Source organism: Bactrocera neohumeralis, chromosome 6 (assembly GCF_024586455.1).
Source record: "Bactrocera neohumeralis isolate Rockhampton chromosome 6, APGP_CSIRO_Bneo_wtdbg2-racon-allhic-juicebox.fasta_v2, whole genome shotgun sequence".
Classification (NCBI taxonomy): Eukaryota; Metazoa; Arthropoda; class Insecta; order Diptera; family Tephritidae; genus Bactrocera; species Bactrocera neohumeralis.
In genome coordinates, this window is record NC_065923.1 from 60,286,627 (window position 1) to 60,307,187 (window position 20,561).

General features: G+C 34.8%; 2 protein-coding genes across 17 annotated transcripts in view; one reads left to right on the plus strand and one right to left on the minus strand.

Moving 5' to 3' along the window:
• Positions 1–20,561, plus strand: part of LOC126763169 (insulin-like growth factor-binding protein complex acid labile subunit) — a 182,786-nt gene that overhangs the window by 139,362 nt on the left and 22,863 nt on the right. For all 15 annotated transcript variants that reach the window (XM_050480440.1, XM_050480439.1, XM_050480447.1 and 12 more), the window contains one exon: positions 6,829–7,243. The gene's annotated coding sequence lies outside the window, so the exon portion shown is untranslated. The remainder of the gene's footprint in view (positions 1–6,828; positions 7,244–20,561) is intronic.
• LOC126763214 (uncharacterized) lies at positions 13,931–15,518 on the minus strand. 2 transcript variants are annotated; one of them, XR_007667583.1, is made up of 3 exons: positions 15,206–15,518; positions 14,796–15,132; positions 13,931–14,734 (listed from the first exon to the last, which is right to left on the minus strand). XR_007667583.1 is itself a non-coding variant. In XM_050480522.1 (2 exons), the coding sequence occupies exons 1-2, from the start codon at positions 14,934–14,936 to the stop codon at positions 14,093–14,095; spliced, it is 783 nt and encodes a 260-aa protein (XP_050336479.1). In that variant the 5' UTR covers positions 14,937–15,518; the 3' UTR covers positions 13,931–14,092. The 2 variants fall into 2 exon arrangements, 1 of the variants encoding a protein (XP_050336479.1); XM_050480522.1 differs by having other exon boundaries at positions 14,796–15,518.

Consider the following 20,561-nt stretch of genomic DNA (forward strand, 5'->3'; position numbering starts at 1 on the left):
ATGGGTTAATGATAATAGAGTAAGAGGCTCAGTTTCATAGGCTAGACAACTGTGTGGGCGAGCTGTCTATTAAAATGCCAGTTTTGTTTTCGTTACAAATCGTAGGAAATAATATTGGTATTGCCTGTTTGGATTCTGCTAACTATTACAGCACTCTCTCGCTTTAAATATCAGCTGTTGGACAGGCTTTTCAATCATCATAACTCCTCGTTAGTGTTCTGCGAATTGCTTTACGTTGTACCCTGGTCACTTTTTGATAAACAGATAAATGAGAGAACTCTATTTAAAAGCTATTATTTCGAACTAATGAGGTTGGTTTTACAAAGCAAAATCAATTTTTATTCGTCCATTGCAATGAAGTTTCATTCTTTATTTACTAATTCACCGCCTGACAGTTCTATTAAATATTTAATTAAGCGCACATCAAAAAATAAACCGTAACTACATTTAAATTTTTATTGCTTAAAAATAAACCATTTTATTTAATTTCAAGTTCAATAAAACAAGTTCGCGGCCATGTCGCCCAAATCCAAATCGTGTATGTTTGTAGTATACTTGTTTTCCAATTAAGCGCATAATAAATACACACCTGGGACAGTATGGAGGTCAAAACGTCAAATGCCTGACCTGCGCACCTCTTTTGGTGCCCCGTTGAAGCCATTGTATGAAAATGCTTATGTGTGTGTGCAGTGGGGTTAAGCTAAGCAAAACAACTCATTAAGGTACATAAAGTTAATTAGTGAAACTGTCATAGCCATAAGTTTCACTATCAAGCATAAATATAAATATGTTTATTATATAAAATACATACACATACATGTATACAAATATATCTATGTTAACGTGTCGAAGACATTGAATGAAATTCCATTGAATAAGCGGCAAATCCTCAGAAGCAAGCATGTTTTGGAGTTTTAAACGAGATGCTGGAAAATATTCATAAACTCGAAATTAATTATTTTTGTTGTATATGTTTATAAATAACATTGCTTGTCATATTTGTATTTAATATATGCAAGTAGTTTGCAGTTTAATGAATCGTCTAATGGGTGAGGCTCTTTTGTCATAAAATAATGAAATATTTCTTAATTATTAAAGAGACTTTATACAGTATTCATGATGACTAATAAAAAATGGAAAAAAAATTAAGGAAAACCCTAGTAAAGAAGCTTGTGAAGTAAAACGTCCTACTATATAAACTCGACGAACGAACACTCGAAACATACAAAAGGGGAAAATATTAAAACTAATATAATGCACTCACGAACGAGGCTATAATTTGCGGGACTAAAGATGTGTATTATAACCACCTCTGCGCTAAATTTCATTCGGATATCTTAAATACTGACGAAAAAGTTTCATTAATCCCTTAAAGCTAAACTTAACCTACAAAATCGATGGCTCGAAACAGGTTTTAGAACCGTAGTCTATAAAAAGTGTTGTACTTCTAAACAGTGTTGCCAGCATGTTGATTATATATGTACATATGTATGCGAATATAAACTATTTATGATTTTATTTTGACTAATTATTATTAATTTTTTTTTTCAAAATGAGTATTTGATATTGGTTGCCGAACGCTTTTAGATTCCTTCCTCTTAGGTATTAAATGGTAACCTTCTTAAATAAAATTCAATTTTCTAAGCTCTAGACAATCAAAAATACATACATACATACTATGTAACTTTTGATCAAACATCTCTCATTTCCTTGCTATTACTTATTCATAAGCGTTTAATATGATTTCATTCAAGTTTTGTGCGAATATGTTTCCCTTATCATATTAACCGACAATCTTCAGTATATCAAAGAATCTGACAGGACCCAACAGTCCCTGTTTTGAGGTGAAGTAAGAAGGAAAGAAAAAGTAATTGACAGGCTAAATGCTCTAAATAAGCAATTGACTATGCTGGTGTCCTTACTGTATGGCTATTATAGTGATTGTCGCCTAATGGGCAATCCACAACAAGTAAATAAATAAATAAATGCTAATATTTCAGATGAAATAAAATAAGATATGTGTGTGTGTGTAAGAACGATTTCCGAATTTTGTGCAATACCAAAAGCCATGGATAATATTGTTATTACTATTATTTATGTATTTTTTTGTGAATAACACTTATGAGAATGCATTATTATCATATAATAGTACTATTTACAAATATATGTATGTATGTGTGCACATACATAAATGTATTTGTGTCAATCTAAACAGGCGTTTGGATTAATTTTCATGTGTATATTAAGATATATACGATTGTGTGTGTGCGTATAGATAATAATAACATTTTAACATGTAAAAGTTCTGCCAACTACTAATACAATTGAAATTGTTTTCCTTAGTGGAGCCTATGATGGGCCTCAGTCCGACGAGAAGTACTAGGTATGGTTCGGGGCGGTAGAAACTGTGCAGCAGACAAATTTATTAGCCATCTTAATATAGAGGCGGAGTTGAAGGAACTCACTAGCAGAACTGATCGCTTAACCACAAAAAAACCTTTGAAAAGATTTACTCATAACTGAGAGCATAACCTCTTCCTGAGCTACCAGTTAACCTCAATTCTATGCTTACCTGAATATTTGACTTCGAGTATCCGCCCTATAAACGATTTGTCCGTCTTACAAAATTGAGCGAGTTCGCTTAAAAACCTTAAACCAACTTAATGCACTTGCGAAACTTAAAAAACACAGAAGAAAACCACTTTAAGTAGAGAACATAAACAAAAACAGCAATAAGGAGCAACAAACGATCTTACTCACTTGTTTCAGCAGTGAAGCTTTCGCACGCGTGAAAGCTCTTCATACGCGACTAAATACCACTCACCTTACAATTGTGTTGAGCAACTGTGCTAAGTGCAAAAAATCCATTAACATTTCTAACAACAATTGCATGTACATATGTATGTGCGTGTGTGAATTTACTGCCGCACATTTGTCGCAATGGAATGGAGCGGTCAATGCTTTTCTCGCTTTTCGTCACATGTACACGCTCGCATACACGGGCATACTCACACGCGCGAGCGCTACGAAACCGCATACACATAAGTAAACGTCAGTTGATGTGACGTGACAATGCACACAGCGGTGTGTGTGTGCGTGCTTGAGCATCGTTAAACACCCGTCACTTGCCACAGCCGCAACCGCATGAGGCGTTGCGGTTTGCTACACTGCCGTTAGCTGTTGCCCATTGCGTCGGGCATAGCGACACGTCAACGGCGCGCTTGCCACGCCGCTACGCCTAACGTTGCATGTTCATTTTCGACTAATGTTGCCACAAGGAGCGTTGGCATGCTGCCGCACTGTTTTTTCCATGCAAAAACGTTTCAAATTGCATAAGTATACGTGTGTATATATATATATATATGTGCCTATGTTTGCTTGTATTTGTTGGTGCTTTTTATGGTTCCGCTATTTGCTCGCCATTTAAACGGCGACGGCTGCGCGCATGCATAAATGCGTATTTAAGCGCGACACTTGCAACATTAACTGTCTATTTGTATGTATCTGTGTATATGCATTCAGACACTTGCGTCAAAGTGTTGCTTGTTTGCTTGGTTAAGCTTTTTGCCGCAACGTTATTGTTATTGTTGAACTTTGTTGCCTTTAAAGTGACTGCCGTTGTTGTTAGTTGTTGTTATTTTTGTTTTCGTTGTTGGTACATTTGGGTGACACTGCGTCCTGCACTACTGTTAGTGACACATTTGTTGTCTTGTCTTGTTATTTGATGCCGCTGTTACTGCTGTTCATGTAGCCTGCGCCACAACCGCAAAGCAACAACGTCGTTTACAATGTTGCACATTCCCAAGCCACAGATATGCTTCCTCATCATACAAATGTACATACATTATACATATTTACATATACATATTTACATATACATATTTACGTAAAACTTGTTGTTATCGCAAATGCGGTTACTTATAAATTGCACTCACACATAAATACACACACACTCAGCCTGTGTTGTGGATAAAAAATTAAGTTCAACACAGTTCACTGTAGTGCCATCCAAGTGGAACGTTGGGTTGGGCCACGGCGACCCGTCAAGCTTTCAATTGCTCCATTTGCATGTTTGTGCGTCGGGCTCCATCCACACCCAGTTGACTCGGTATATGGGTCAACGCAAAAATGTCAAATTCACTCGCTCAATCATTCACTTGCCTCTCCGCAGTATGCAACTCACTGACTTACTCTTTTTAACTTGCTGAGGCACTCACTTAGTCAGTCATTCACTCAAATTGTTGCTGTGTCAAAGGTCAAATGCGACTTTGCTCGATTATTTTCACCTCTTAGCATATTGGCGGCGGTCTGATAGCGCATATTGCAATTCCCAAGCTAACCGCAAGCCAGAACAAAGAGCAACAACAACACTGTATAAAAAAGTGCCAGTTAACCACCACCGCCACCACCCATCGTTGACCCAAATAATTATTGACTTTTTCTGTGTCAACACAACAATATGGTTGTGGTCGCTAGGCGCCTTTAAATATGCTACAAAAGTAAACCGCAAAAGTTGGAATTGCTGCTGACGAGGGCGCAGTGTACTTTCCTTTGTCGATGCTGCCACAGCGTACGAACCAAAATGGAAAAACAAAAAACCGTTAACCGGCAAAAATATGTCACCGATACAACAACAGCGCAATTACGACCTACAAATGCTTTTCATTTGACGTCTACTTTTAGGTACTTTAGCTAACTTTAATAACTTTGCAAAGGATTTACCAAAAGGCAACTAAATAATCGAAAGTGTAAGCTTAAAGCATTCAAAAGTTAAATTGCGCGGAATGGAATGCTATTCGGTATTGGCCAAACATATGTATGTATGTATGTGTCCAACATTATACACTTGAAATGGAAGGCGAAAATTAAGTCAGGCTTGCGTCGTAGAGAAAGTGAAAATTCTTTAGAAATGCTTTAGTGGGTTCCATTTAGTGCATGTTATATACATACATATTTGAACAGCAAGGAATTGTGAGTCCGAGGATGTTTCATGAACTGTGAAATTGTAGGCGAAATATTTATCGAAAATTACACCGGTCAACACGATTTTTGGGTCTGACATCTACATGTTAAATTTTAGTTTCTCCTATGACAAAAATAAGGAAAAAAAAATTTTTTCCGGTTAAAGTTTGCTTTCGTAGAAATTTGAGCAATTTTTCGATGATTTTTATATTTTTTCTGCAATTTCACTATAGATTATAATTAGAAAACTTTATTTTAGATACAAGAGTCGTTTTTATTCAAGATGTGTGATAAACAATAATATATAAATGTAAAATAAAAGGAAATAACTGTCTAAAAATGAATATTTTTTGGATTTCTTTTATGCTCATATGAGCTCTCTCGTATTAAACCCTAAATATACTTATCGATGTAGATCAGCCCAAAGCAAACTTAAAGAACTAAAGATTAATATTTAAGTGTTTTTCAATGTCTAGAATCAGAATTCAAGCATGAGAACAGAAACCCAAAAAAAAATATTTTTTTGTTGACCGGCGTTATTAAAATTTTAAATAGATATGAAAAGGCCTTAGAGGTCACTTTACAAAGAATTTTGATTTTGATATAATATATGAGGTAAACTAGACGAAATATCTCCTGACGTCAAACAAACAGTCATCGCACTCGCGGCTAAGCACCCACGTCACTGTTGACAGTCATAACTTCGAAGTTGTAGATAATTTCGTCTATCTTGGAACCAGCATCAACACCAACAACAACGTCAGCCTCAAAATCCAACGCTGAATATCTCTTGCCAACAGATGCTACTTCGGACTGAGTAGGCAATTGTGAAATTAAATTCTCCATCTGCGAACAATAACAAAACTCTATAATTCACTTTATGGTGCCGAGGCATGGACGATGACAACATCTGATGAATCCACGTTACGAGTTTTCGCGACGGCGAATAGCACATTCGATGGAACGATGAGCTTTATGAGATATACGACGACAATAACGACATAGTTCAGCGAATTAAAAGACAGCGGCTACGTTGGATAGGTCATGTCGTCCGAATGGACGAAAACACTCCAGCGCTGAAAGTATTCGACGCAGTACCCGCCGGAAAATGCAGAGTTAGAGGAGGATTTCCACTCCTTTAGAAAAACCAGGTGGAGAAGAACCCGGTTTCCCTTGGTATCTGTTGTTAACTCGGCTATAACCGCGTAAGCGTTTTTTACGCTAATAAAGAAGAAAATGGCTACCATAGTTAGACATTCTTGTTATAGCGTCAGGGACTAATCAAATAGCATACATATTTTAAAGACTAGATTTCCTATAATAACTAATATAACATATGCTAGCGTTTGTCATCTTAAGATTTTCTAAAAATAAAATGTTGAAACTATCAACCCATTGATGCGTTTAAATTCAGAGGTGTAGACTCTCTCAGTGTGCAAAGTGATTAAGTTAAGAGAGTCACATTCCTGAAAATAGCCATGCTTTAATTAAGAACTTTTGAGACTTCAGTTTTGAAAGGGCTCTCTAATGGAAAATTTTAATAATAGTAATTTCTAAGTTTCGGTCGGTTACAATAGTTTAGATAAGAATTTTTCTAAAAATTTATGCTCTGGACGTATTAAGGCTGTTGCTGTCACTTTGGAAACGCTATAGAGAACTGTTAAACTTCTGTTAACTTATTTGGAACTCCATGTGAACTGAAAGCTAAGATAGAGCTTCGAATTCAGGCTGTTGAACCCCTTTAAACGATAAAAACTTCATTAGTTTTAATTTTATTGACATTTATGGCTTTTGAAAAAAGTTTAATTAAATTAGAATAAATGCAGTTTTTAATACATTCTTCGCTTACTTTCTCTTTCTTTGCAGTTTAAATTCACACCAAGGTTTTCCAATAGAATAAAGCGGATTGCAAAAAAATAATATGCGTGTTGAAAATTGTGGTCGCATATGTAAAATAAATAAGTGCAACGACAACAAAAACAATAATAATACAATAACAACAGTTAAATGCTGTAATAAGTTTTATAACAAAAGCAATAATAATAGTAACAATAACGGTCAAAATAGTAACAAAAACCCGTAACCACTTCATAAGTGCAGCTGTGGCACGCCACTTGGTAGCAAACGACCGGCAACCATTAAACAAAGTGCCAATAAAAAGTTTAAACCTATCAAATAACCAATCATTAAAACACACTTATGCACGCACGCATACAATTAATTGCGTAATTGGAGAGACCACTAATAAAAATACAGACAAATTAAGGCTTATGTAAAAAAGGTAAGTGGGAAATATAAAAGCAAAAAAAGTAAAAAAATACGAGAAACAAAAACAAAAGGAAAATCATAAAGCGTTTACTGTTTGTAATATTTTTATAACATTTTTTAAGTATAAAAATTGTATAAATCTGGTGGTTTGGTGCGTTTGTTGCGCATTGCATTATTGATTGGCTTTCAAAATTATTAATTATAGAATACGGTTATCTACATTTAGTGCAAATTATTGCAATTAAGCCATATGTATATAAAATCGTATATGTTGTGTGGAGGGAGGGGTGGAAGGTACTTTACATAAATATTTAATATTTGATCTCTAAATAAATATTTTATACATTGAAATATTTGGAAAGTTGTGAAAACTTTTTTGGTTTGCATTGAAACACCATTTAATGATGTTGTTTTAGACGATAATTTTATCAAAAGTGAGGGACGAATAGAATTTATTTGATCACGTATGACGAACTTAAAATTTTCCTCCACTTATGGTTGAACAGGTTCAGGTTTCTACCTGTGGTGCACAGCAATTAATTGAAATACATAGTTGTAAGCTCTATTATAACTAAAATGTATCGTAAGCCGAACTAGTTACTTACTTTTCTTGAAAGCAACTGTTTGTTTTGCTCAATGCAAGATGACAATCGCCTGGTCAGAAACAACTCTATAAAAAATCGCAAGAACAGCTTAAATTCTTAATAAATAACTAAATAATTTATAACTCTGTTTTAGACAAAAATAACTAGTTGTAAACTGATATAAGTTCTAAGTAGTTTAATGTTTGTTGCAGGATGACTACTTATCACTTACAAAAGCTGTCTTTAAATCAAATTATCTACATAGTATGTATACATAAATTCTGAGAAATTAAGTTAGTAGCAGGGTTGTTTTAAATCACACATTTACTAACTGCAACATCGATGCTCGGTATAAATATTTGTTTAAATTTGAAGTTTAAGACATTATTTTACACCGTGGAATAAAAAATTATATTGCTCTTAAACCCAGAAAAGAAGTAGCTCAGTCTATAATAGTTTAGAAGAGGATTTAAATATGTTCTCTTTATCGTTTTGTTTCTGTTGCTTTTCTAGATCTTTAGAATTTCTGTCATAACTGTGGTTTCCAACATCTACGTGGAGAATACAAAAACTTAGGATGCAATCAGTGAATTCCGTTTCGCCTTTCCGTAGTGCCTACGTAGCGTGTTGTTGGTCTCATTTGAGCATTTTTGCTGTTTCAATGTGAATTAAAACTCACAAGCGCTTCCAGCGTTACTATCGTGCATGTTTGTCCAAATTGGATTTTTTATGTAGAAACGAGTTTGCTCTCTTAAATGCAGAGTTGCCAGTCTCGATATTTTGTAGTATTAAAAAAATAACCTTGAATATATTTGAAATATTCTTAAACTAGTTCAAAATTACAGAGAATAAAATTATTTATAATTAGGCCGACCGTTTTTATTAATTGGATTCTAGTCTTGATGTTATACAATATGAAAAATTATAACTGAAAAGCTAGATGTGTGCAAAACCATGTATACAAGGTTAGTATTAGCAACATTGCTCTAATGTGATCAAGAGAGAACAACAACAACTATGTACATTGTCAGTATGGAAGGGCGGAACGGAATTCACTAGTTGCAGCTCTATAATCACTTAAAGGATATCGAAGACAAATTTGCTGGTGTGGTAGTGTAATATTGATTACAAAGGTGTACAACAATTGCGGTAAGAAAGTTCTGGATTGGAATTCGTTTTTAGATTACTTATTTTATTACTCGTATAATAAAAATGACACTTGAGCCGGTTTTGTAAATTAAAATTTTTTTTCCCAAATTTTTCTATGTATAAATTGAAAGAATTTTGATAAAATTTCATTGAAAACAATTTTAATTGAAAATGTCTAATTAACGTTTTCTCCTTTCCTCTAATTAGTAAATTATTATTTTTTCTTTGAAATTTTTAATAACTCGCCCACAGTTCCCTTGGCGCACTGTTCTTAATTTGTTCTCTACTAAAAAAATCCCGAAAGAATCAGAGAAAATATGCTTTTGCATATATCGAAAGTCGACGCAAAGAAAACTATAAAATAAAATTGTATCCACTTTAATGACTGCGCTCATTGAATTTATGAGCGCGTGAATATCCACTCAAAGCATAAAATTTTAATTTTAATTTATTGTTGCCGCGCAAATGCCGACCAATTATGAGATGCAGGCAACTTTAGACGTTGCTTATTGTCTTAACTAGTTGCAGGGCATGGAAAGGCACGATTTCCAACAGCTACGCAGCTAACAATGTGACATGCAGCAACTGCGCACTCACATGCCCAACCAAAGAATTGTCTGCATACGCAGTCATTGAGTAGCCGCACATAAAGTAGACGAATTAATATAGCAGGAGGCAAACGAGTAAGCTGCGCGCATCTGTTGCATCCACATGGTTGCACATACATACTTACATACACGGGTATGTATGTATGTATGTGTGTTTGTTCCTCTTTTCATATTCAAGCGTAATTTGCGCTTGCAACAACAGGCAATATGTAGCAACAGCAGCTATAGCAGCAGCAGCTGCTTTTTGTGGCAAGCAACTGACGGCGTGTAAACGAGCTAAGCTTGACTGCCTGCCCGTCGGGCCGCCGGCGCATTCGCTTGACAATTGCGTGACAATTATAATTGCTCATCGTTGAGTCGCCGTTGCAAGCATGCACATTCCAACGTTATGTTGCCACTTGCTGCAACATATAAATGTATATTTCGCGCGTGGGTTTGTGTATGCGTGCTGCGACGCTCTGTTGCGTCCGCTATAATTCAATAGCTTTTCATTCCGTCACGCGTTCGAAATGCTTACTGTTGCATGCACTTAACTATTAAATGAGCAAATCGTACGCGCTGAGTGGAAGCTTTGCTGCTGCCTCGCTAGTTTGCCCATAGTGCCTCACAGTATATGTATGTATGTAATTCTACAAGGTGTGTTCCAAAGTAGACAGGACTTTTTGAATCTAGTGCCCCCTGATGGCACCATCTATATGACTCCGCTATCTTTATCGACTGTCCAGTGAGATTTTCATGACATTTCATTGATTGGAAGTAAAGTTATTGCATTTTAAGTGTCAGTATGTTTGTGTTATCGGTGCGAAACTGAGCTTCGAGCAAAGAGCCAACAATAAATTTTGTTTTAAAATTGGTAAAACTTTTACCGAAACATTTCAATTGATGAAATGAGTTTTTGGCGATGATTGCCTATCCCGTAGCAGAGTGCACGAGTGGTTTCAACGTTTTCAAAATGGTTGTGAGGACATAAATGACGATCAACATGTGGGCCAATCAAAATCCGTGATCACCGAAAATTCCATCGAAACTGTGCGTGAATTCATCAAAAATCATCCGAAATCATCATTGAAATTCGTGGAAATGGAATTGAACATCTCCAAAACATCCATTTATCGTATTTTGACCAAATATTTGGGCTTCCGAAAGATGTGTGCACGGTTTGTTCCGCACAAATTGACTGACGACCAAAAATTGCTCAGAATCCAAAATTCGAAAGACGTTTATTTGACCGAAAATCGCATGGTAACCATTAACAACTCCCCGTAAATGCACCGTGCGACTTCTTCCTTTTCGGAAAAATGCATTTGCAATGAAAGGAAAGCGTTATGCAGATGTAGAGGCCATTCAAAAGGCTTGCACCGGCATACTGGCGGTCATAGCGGCCAACGAGCTAAAACACTCGTTCGACATGCTCTTGGACCGTACAGAAAACTGTATTGAAGCAGAAGGAACAAACCATTTGTTCTGTTTTTTTTTTAAGTCCTGTTTACTTTGGAACCCACCTTGTATATTCGGCCGCAATGAGGCAGTCAAGTGAGCGCCACCATTGCACTTAAATGCGGCATTGCCAGTTTTGAATTTTTGCGGTGGCGTTCAATCAATTGAATGGCCAGCAGGCGTGCGCAAAGTGAAGCTGCTTTGAAGCCTGGAGGCTGTCTTGTCGCGATGGAAATTAAAATTTTAGGAAAGGCTATTTCATATCTCCTTAATTTTTTTGATAAATATGTCGAGACAGACACTCATTTGAAAGTATTTATAAATACTGAAAATCGTGCAAAGTTTGGGAGAAGCAGGTGAATAATTTAGGGTAATATATAATACATAGGCCTAGTTTATTTTTTAGTTCCTGAAAGTAGAAACTCCAAAAGTTTGTTTTATAGTTTTACTATAAAATCTAGCATTTTAACTAAGTATATAATTAATGCAAGCTGACGCTAGAAGGCGGTACTTGAAGTACCCACAAACTAACAGTTCAAACAATAAATATTTCGAAAACAATTTCTTTGTTTTGAAATGAAATTTTATTCTTAATTCTTTAAACTATTGGCAAAAATTTTCAGGGCTTTTATACCGTCTTTACACTATAAATGAGCTACACTGTCGCTTCAAAGTAATTTGACGTAGACACTAACCTCATTTATGGAAAATGATTAATCAGCCACCTAGCCTAGGTTTATTTTCCACTTTTTCGCTCATGGGAACCATTTTCGTTTGGTCGAGCTATCACAAAGGTGTAGAATACTTGTACAACAGAGCATAAGTCATATTGCATAACTAATTTTCAATTCAATCTTACCATATGCTTTCATACTTAAAATATTCGGTAGTCGAAAAAGTCTTTTCGTATTTCTAATCAAAGTTTAATAAACTATATAAGTATGTACCATTTTGATCGACCACTTTTTGCCATAGCGACATTATTCCATCAATATTCTCTTGTAGACAACTTTACTAAATTAAGGGAGTTTTGCATTGATCAAAACAAATGCTAGTCCGATGGTGCAAGGTCTGGGCTAAATGGTGGATGCATGAAAACTCACCAGCCAAGTTCGTCTAGTTTTTGCCGCATCATCAAAGATACGTGTGGTCTAGCGTTGACCTGATGGAAGACGAAGCCCTTTCTGTTGATCAGTTCTGGCCGTTTTTTTCGATTTCTTGCTTCAATCTCATCAGTTGTCGACCAGGCTAGAGCAGCTCATAATAGATGATTGCTTTCCAATCCCACCAAACACTCAGCATAACCTTTCGGGGCATCAATCCTGGCTTTGCGACCATTTGTTGAGCTCCAACACGCTTGGACCATGATCTTTTTCGCACATAATTGTCGTATTTGATCCACTTTTCGTCGCCTGTTGCGATTCGCTTCAGAAATGATTCGATTTTATTTCGTTTCAGCAAAGAATCGCAGATGTTAATTCAGTTCAATAAATTTTTCGCAGACAATTCATGATGAACCCATACATCGAGCTTCTTTTTGTAGCCAGCCTTTTTTAAATGGTTCGAAGCTGTTTGATGATGAATATCATTAGCGATGTCACGGCTGCCTTTTCCATAATTCCATCGACTTTTTCAACGATAGGTCGACCAGAGCGAGGTGCATCATTCACATCGAAATTTCCAGAAGGGAAGGAGCGAACCATGGTTGTGCCACACGAACTGATACAGCATCGTTTCGGAAAACTTCACGAATTTAATTGATGGCTTGCGCGGCATTTTCCCTTTTTTATACAAAATTTTCAAAATATATTTTCACTCATTTTTGAACAGCTGAAACTTTTTTTCAACTTCCCCGAATTTTTTTTTGTTAAATGAAGCTTAAACACGATGCGATTGGTAGCACTGGAGATATACGATTGCAACGACATCTATTGACAAAATACGAAAAGACTTTTTTCGACTACCCAATATATAGAATATTTGTTCGTATATCTCCAAAACTCAAGTCAAGGGGTCAGCATAATATATCCAGCGAATAATTACATAATACACTACGGCATACATCCGTACAAGCTGCATGTAATTGCATATATGTTCATACATATGTACATTAGACCTGTCCTTAAAATTCAAAATGTATTTTATGTTTACAGAATGGGTTATTTTTTTTTCCTTTTTATGTAAAAATGTTTAAAAAAAAATTTGGGAACAATCGGATGATGGGAAGACGGCGCGGAAACGTTTTAAAATTAAAAATTGCCTTCCTATAGGAAAAAACAAGTTTTATGTATTCAGGTATCAATTTTTCTTTTAGTGTATTATTTTTCTCCAATTTTTTGCATTATATTAACTTAAAACTACTACTTAAAGGAAATATTTTTATTCATATCAATTTATTTAATACATCTAGAAATATTAAAACTTAAATTAATTCCGATTTTTTATAGGACTTATATTTTTTTTGTATTCTTCAACAACTTGAAGGAGGAACTGTTTTTCTTCTTCTTTATTTGTAAGAATAGTATTGAAATCCTTTATAAATTTAATACCTCTTTCCGCTGTATCATTAGTAACAAGCAATTTGTGGCATATTGTGCGACCATTTTGGAATTCCTCGTTTGTTTCCCAAGACTCTGGATCCAAATACAAAAAGTTGGTTGACAACTTGTACTTCATAAAAAATGTTAAAGTTCTTTTGGATACAAATTCGCTTAAATCCGAATTGCCTAAGTCACTTAATTTTTTTATTTTGCGATTGTTTTGTAGTTTAATAGTTGGCTCTTCTGATTTTAAATTTTTTACCATTTTTTTCTTAACATCTACAGAAACATTGAAATCAAAGAAAGCCATTGCGACGTTTTCCTCTGACAAATACCACATGTGTTGTTGCATTTTCTCAGCAATTCCGAAGAAATACTTGGGTTCACTTTTTCATAATTAATACATTCTTTTACAAAGTTTAAATCATGCAGGGGAGAGGTAATTGCATTAGAGCATTTGTACCAAGCTTTTATATATAAACGTACTAAAAAAACGCAAATGTGACTTAAACCTTTTAATTCAGCTTTACTCAAGTGAAATTGATCACGAAAAAGAAATATTTTCAAGGAATATATCCCCTTTGACATCCAACGTGCATGTAAGTACTAGACGTAAAAATTCTTCGTAGTCAGCACGAACAAAAGTTTTTTGTAATTGTGAATGACAAAATTGTTTGATGTCATTGCAGATGCCATCACTTATATGAGATTTTATATCTTCACAGTCGAGCCCACTCTTAAATGATGAAGTGTCAATATTTGGCCAGGCTTTGGCAAATCTCTCGAAAATTGAGACTTCGGGTGCTTGAGTCACTTTGAAATGCAGGTCAAATACACTACGTAAGTATATTTCTAGAATGTGGTGACGGCATGGTAACGTCAACAAATTTCTTCCTAACATGCGTTGCAATTGAGCGCATGCTCCATTCGTTGGACCAGTATTAGTGGACGTGGTGTCAAAAGACATGCCTTCTACGCGATCTAAAATATTCCATTTACTAAGTGTATCAAAAACGGCTGTAGCTATATTTTCACCAGTGGCAGATATAAGTTTTGGAGCGCCTAGAAATTTGGATTCGCCATTATAACTAACAAGCACTGCAATTCGCTCAACTTTTATTTTTCCAATTAGATCTGGCAATACTTTACCATCCCAGTGGACGACCATTGCTTGTGTATCACTTAGCTAGAATAGAATATTATTAGTATTTAAATAACCTATACGTATATTTTCAATCATGGTATACTTTGTCAATAAAACTCTCTTGAATCCTCTGTGTTTCTTTTCTGCGATGCTCTTCCCTCAGTCTATGGAGAGTAGAACGATTGACTACCAAGTCGCTAGTGCAATGGCCCAATGCTTCTGCAGTCGCCATCAGAATGTGCATCGCCTTTCCATCGCTTACTTTGGCGCTATCAAGTGCTGAAAGCAATCGCGGTGTGATAAAATGTTTTCTTCCCCTGTTAATACAAGTTGAAGCAGTTTGTTTTGTATTTTTTTTTTCACATTGGTTTCCGCTACTTCAGGCTCACTGTCACCAATATCTTCTTCATAGTCCATACCAAAATCGTCTTCGAGTTCGACTACACAATATCATTTTAAAATTGACCATTACCACTATAAATTACAAAAATTAATTTCATTTGATAAACTTACGATTCACTTCCGACATTTGTTGATGTTTCCTTTTTCTAGACATTTCTTTCTCAATGCGGTGATCTGCTCTGTTTTGTCGCCGATACAATACCATGTCAACACCGGCCATGCTACCAGGGCGACCTTTTTGCCTTTGTAGAATCAAAAATTCCTTGTCTTCGCTAATACGCATGTTTTGTAAGGCATCTCTATGAGCAATGTCAAACAAATTATCCAATTCTGCAGAAAAGTCTTCAACAATTTTTTTCTGAGCATCAGATCTCTTATTTGGTACGGTTTTTTGAATCTTCTGCCATAATTTGTACAGAGATTCTAATTTATCGACACACCTAGCTACATCTTTTGTCGGAATTCGAGAAAATATTAATACAGCATTTATTGTTCATTTTGCACTTTCTCTCAATTGCCGATACACAAATCTAATGTTATAAAATAGTAATTGCAGTATTTGTTTGTTCGATGGTAGTTTAGCACATGAGAAATTCTTCCAATTAGTTCAATATTCACAACTTGTTCAGAACGTTGTCGTGTTTGTATACATATGTAATGTACTCGCAGTTGCTGGTAATTCACTGATTTCTTTTTTTTATTAAATAATCACAAATTCGCACAAATTAACACATCTGATTTCAAATGCCAAACAACTGAGAGTGACAATTATTGAAAAAAGAACGCAGTCCATTTACTGTTTTATTTCGCTGCCCAAAAATACCATTACCAAAGTCTGCAGTCGTTCGTTTTTTATTTTTGCAAATATTGCTGGTTCATCTTGCAAAAATAAAGCAATCGACAGTTACGACGATGGTGCGATAAAAAAATACTATTTACCGTTTTTTCATAAATAAGAACAAAATATTCTTAAAATTATTCTTTATATCGTGCTAGTTGAGACATATTAAAGCATACATATTCATTTAATAAATACACTAAAAGAAAAATTGATACTTGAATACATAAAACTTGTTTTTTCCTATAGGAAGGCAATTTTTAATTTTAAAACATTTCCGCGCCGTCTTCCCATCATCCGATTGTCCCCAAATTTTTTTTTAAACATTTTTACATAAAAAGGAAAGAAATTAGCCCATTCTGTTAACTTAAAACACTATTTCAAAAATCTCCATATAACGTAGAACACCTCTAATGTACATATATATTCACTTGCCAGTTGTCAGAAACAATTTAATGTGTCACAATTTGTTACGCGCAGCTAGAATATAAACACTTGCATGCACACTTAATTGTCGTTAAGGCAAACGAATTGGCAGCGTGGATGCAACGCAATGATTAGTTCTGCCACGCTTGCAACAGCACAATCCCTACAATATTTACCACATACTACCATACAAGGCACTCGAAACTACACCAAATGCGCAGGAAGTGAATTGTGTATGTTTTTTTAATTAGAACAGTTTTTGTTGAGCCATAATGGCAATCGCAAAATTTCGGGATACATTCAATATTTTCGAGACTCCTGTCGGGATTGAATAGTTGTTCGCAACATATAATAATAGTGTTGTTGCAAAATCAATTCAGAATTTTGATACAGTCCCGAAATTTCGTGTCTGCTCCCGAAATTGTATATTTTTCGCTTAAACTTTACAAAAACACCATTAATGTGTCAAGTAACTACCATACTGTTATCAAAGCAACCAGCCATTGGTACTGTTAGTTACATATTCATAAATACAGCAAATAGTACATCCATCCGTTAAGTCATGCTCATAGAGTGGCATGGCGAACGTGCAACAAGCAAATATGTTGCTACATGTTGCACATATAGTATATATGTACTTATGAGCACGTTCTTCTAACAACATAAACATTCAACGCATGCTGCAATGTTGCACTTGCACTCGCTTACGTGCTTATGCTTGTATATAAGCATGGTTATGTGTGCGCCCCGCTTTGCTGCTGGCTCACGAACAATTGAATTAATGGCAATTTCAATTAAATACGAATTGAAATAATGAAGTAATGCATTTTTCGAGTATTTCCCAAAATTATCCAATAACACCGAAATTGAAATAACGTTAATGAAAATTAAATGTGTTGAACGCTGTGCATGCGTTGTTCGTATACCAAATATGTTCGAACGTTGGCATATTGGAAAACATAAATTTGCTGCTAAATGCTACATACGTGGGCAGACAGCATGCGCCATAAAATGTGGCCGCTGGTTAAATTTGTGCTTTTTTTGTGTTTTCTAAAATATGAAAAGCTTTAAACAGCTGCAGTTCATGTGCGCTCCTTTTGTTGTTGATTTCACTATTAATTAAATAGCAAATTCTCATATTTAACGATAAGCCGTGACCGCCTATTTGGTTTAGCCAAAGCGGATATTAATGTGAACGGTTTAGTTTAGCAGCTGCTCATTAATATTAAAGTGAAAATGCGAAATTTTGCTGGAGTTAAATAACGTAAGCCGATTTTTATTAAATCTTAAATTGTATTTATTTATTTTTTCATATATTTTTTTTGGCTTCTAAAATGGAAATAGCTTTGCATTATTAATTAGCTTTAATTGAAAATTAATTATTTTAATTTCACTAATAATTGTAAGCAATTATTTTAGAGAAAAAAAAGAGAAAAGAAAAAAATGTAATAATGGGTCTAAAAATAAATTAAATAATTGCAAAATGAAAAATATTTTAATGTAAAAATATCTATTTTATATATTTTATATGCAAAAAATGTATATGTATGTCTCTTTTTGAGTTATAGAACGTTTATATTGAGTAAAGAACCGTACGAAATGAATAAGATAGCCAATACTTGAGCTATAGAGGTTCGCAAAATTTTCAGAATTTTTGGTTTCGGTTTTCGAACTTTGACTGGCACAGCGGTCAGCTGTCCTTTGCACACCAATAACGCCTCTAATATTAATTTCCAACAGGTTGTACCTTAGACCATTGACATACTTTCACAAAAAGTAGTCTAACGGTCTCAAATAATATCTGCTAGATATCTTAATGAAAGATATGTTTCTGGATTTGATTCAGTCATAAAAATCTGGTGCCGAATGGTTTCACGTGCTTATGAGTTATTGCCTCATTCTGTTGGAACCACTTAACGCTTTAACAATTGGGATCGACATGGAAAACCGAAAAGTCTCTTAAAACTTACGTATAGCACTCTCCAGTGAAGGTAATTTTGACTTCACCGTCAATTTGAAAAAACTATAGTTTTACCCATGTATTTTTCTATATTCGCGAAAGTCAGTTATTGTAGGGTTCATTTAGTGCGTATTTATTTTTATTATGCTAGCCATCCTTGAAGAAAATGGTTCGAAACACCAAGAGAAGTGAGTTTTAAGGTGATATTCGAATTTTTGCACAATGAACTCTGTGTTTTGTGTTAGCTACAAAATGTAACTAATTAACTCGGCTTTGTGGCACATTATATTTACAAGGTCTGTCGCCAAATAAACAGAACTTTTTAAATATAACTGTTTCTGGTGGCGCCACCTATTGGTATATGAAATAAAAAGTTTGATCTCTTGTTGACATTTCGTTAAAATTTTAAGACAATTGGAAAATTACAATCGATGTTATCGATCAAAAAGTGACAGCAGCTTTTGGTCATCGGTCGTAAAATGCATTTTGAACAAAGAGCAAATAATTAATTTTGTTTTAAACTTGGGAAAACGTTTACTGAAACATTTCAAATTATGAAAAAAGTTTATGGTGATCAGTGCCTATCACGTAGTAAGGTGCATGAGTGGTTTAAGCGATTCCAAGAAGGTCGTGAGGACCGAAGCCATCACCGAAAAAAAGTCGTCTTCAGAAGTCAAAAATAAAGACAATGCTGATTTGTTTTTACGATTCCGAGGGTATTGTACACCGAGAGTTCGTCCCACCTGGCCAAACGATTAATGCTGTGTTTTACCTTGGTGTTATGAAGCGTCTTTTGCCACGCATTCGTCGTGCACGCACAATACCGTGAGGCGCAATAATGTGGTGTGTCCATTACTGATTTTTTGACAAAAAACTCCGTATCACCCCCCACTCACCTGATCTGGCACCTTGTGATTTTTACCTATTTGGAAAACTTCATTTGCCCATGAAAGGACACTGGTTTCAGGACATTTCAGCTATCCAAAAGGCGACGACCGAAAAATGACCTTAAACACTCATTTGAAATGCTAATTGACCGGGCTAAACGCTGTATCGAAGCACAAGGCAACTATTTTGAATAAAAAATATAACTTTTGAAAAATATTATTTTTTTATTGTTTTTTTAACAGTCCTGTTTCTTTTGCGACAGACCTTGTATATTATTATCATTGGTATTTTTATGGAAATAAAAATAGTTGCTGAAAAAACATTTTGAAAAGAAACAGGAAATCTAAAGATCTTGGAAAGCTGTAAAAATTACACCTGGAAGCTTATTTCAATTAAAACAATTATAGCCATAACTCTTCGTTATTGACTTGAGTTAGTATGAATATGCTGGTTGCATAATCGCATAGTTAATTTTGTATAACGTTCCCTTTCCTTTTAGCTTCCATGTCGCGAACATGTGATAAGTATGTAGATATTGCTTTATATTTTTTTATAAAAAATTGAAAATATGTACGTAAAATTTCACGCTCCATTTAGAACTTACTTTTACAAAGGAACATTTCATTCACACTTAACATCACAAACTTTCGCTCACACCAATTTTTTAGCTTTCATTTTAAATACTTTATTATGAAGTAGATAATTTTTCAACTGCTCAATGTTGGCATAGGGACACATATGCATATATGTATGTATGTATACTTACGTACATATATATGTACATATACATAAATTCCTCTTTATGTAAGTATGTATGTGTAATTATTATATATTCATAGTGTATGAATCGCTGGCTAAGAAATGTAGCTCGGAATTCCAGCAAATGTACACACACAATGTAAAGTAATTAAATTCTTGCGCTTCAATTAAAATTTTATTATTAAAAAATTGTTTTATAAATTTTTAAATTCCATAAAATCTTAAACATGCCAACACACATAAGTATAAACATATACACGCTAAAGCAAAAATGAGTGCAAACGAACCGTACTGAGTGCAAATGTAATGAAAGGGTAACTGTAATGGGTGTATATGCATAATATATGCAAAGCATGTGTAAGTGTATGCTTGCCGGTGCACCACGTCAATGCTTCAAGCACCATAACTAAATGTACGCATACTTATGTATGTATGTATATGAAAAAGAATGCTTGCCTATAAGTGTATGCGCTTATATGACGGTGTTTTCCTTTTCATTTTCATCTTATTCCACACTTTGCAAAACTTTTCATTTGTGGCATAAAATCTTGCTGCCAGCAAAAAGGAGCAAATGGCAGTAAATATCAAATGAAATC

Bases quoted from the DNA above. Each gene is read 5' to 3' on its own strand.
- LOC126763214 (XM_050480522.1), bottom strand. From the start codon at position 14,936: ATGCACATTCTGATGGCGACTGCAGAAGCATTGGGCCATTGCACTAGC. The intron at 14,735-14,795 runs GTATACCATGAT...ATTCTATTCTAG, and splicing joins AAGAGAGTTTTATTGACAAA to CTAAGTGATACACAAGCAAT.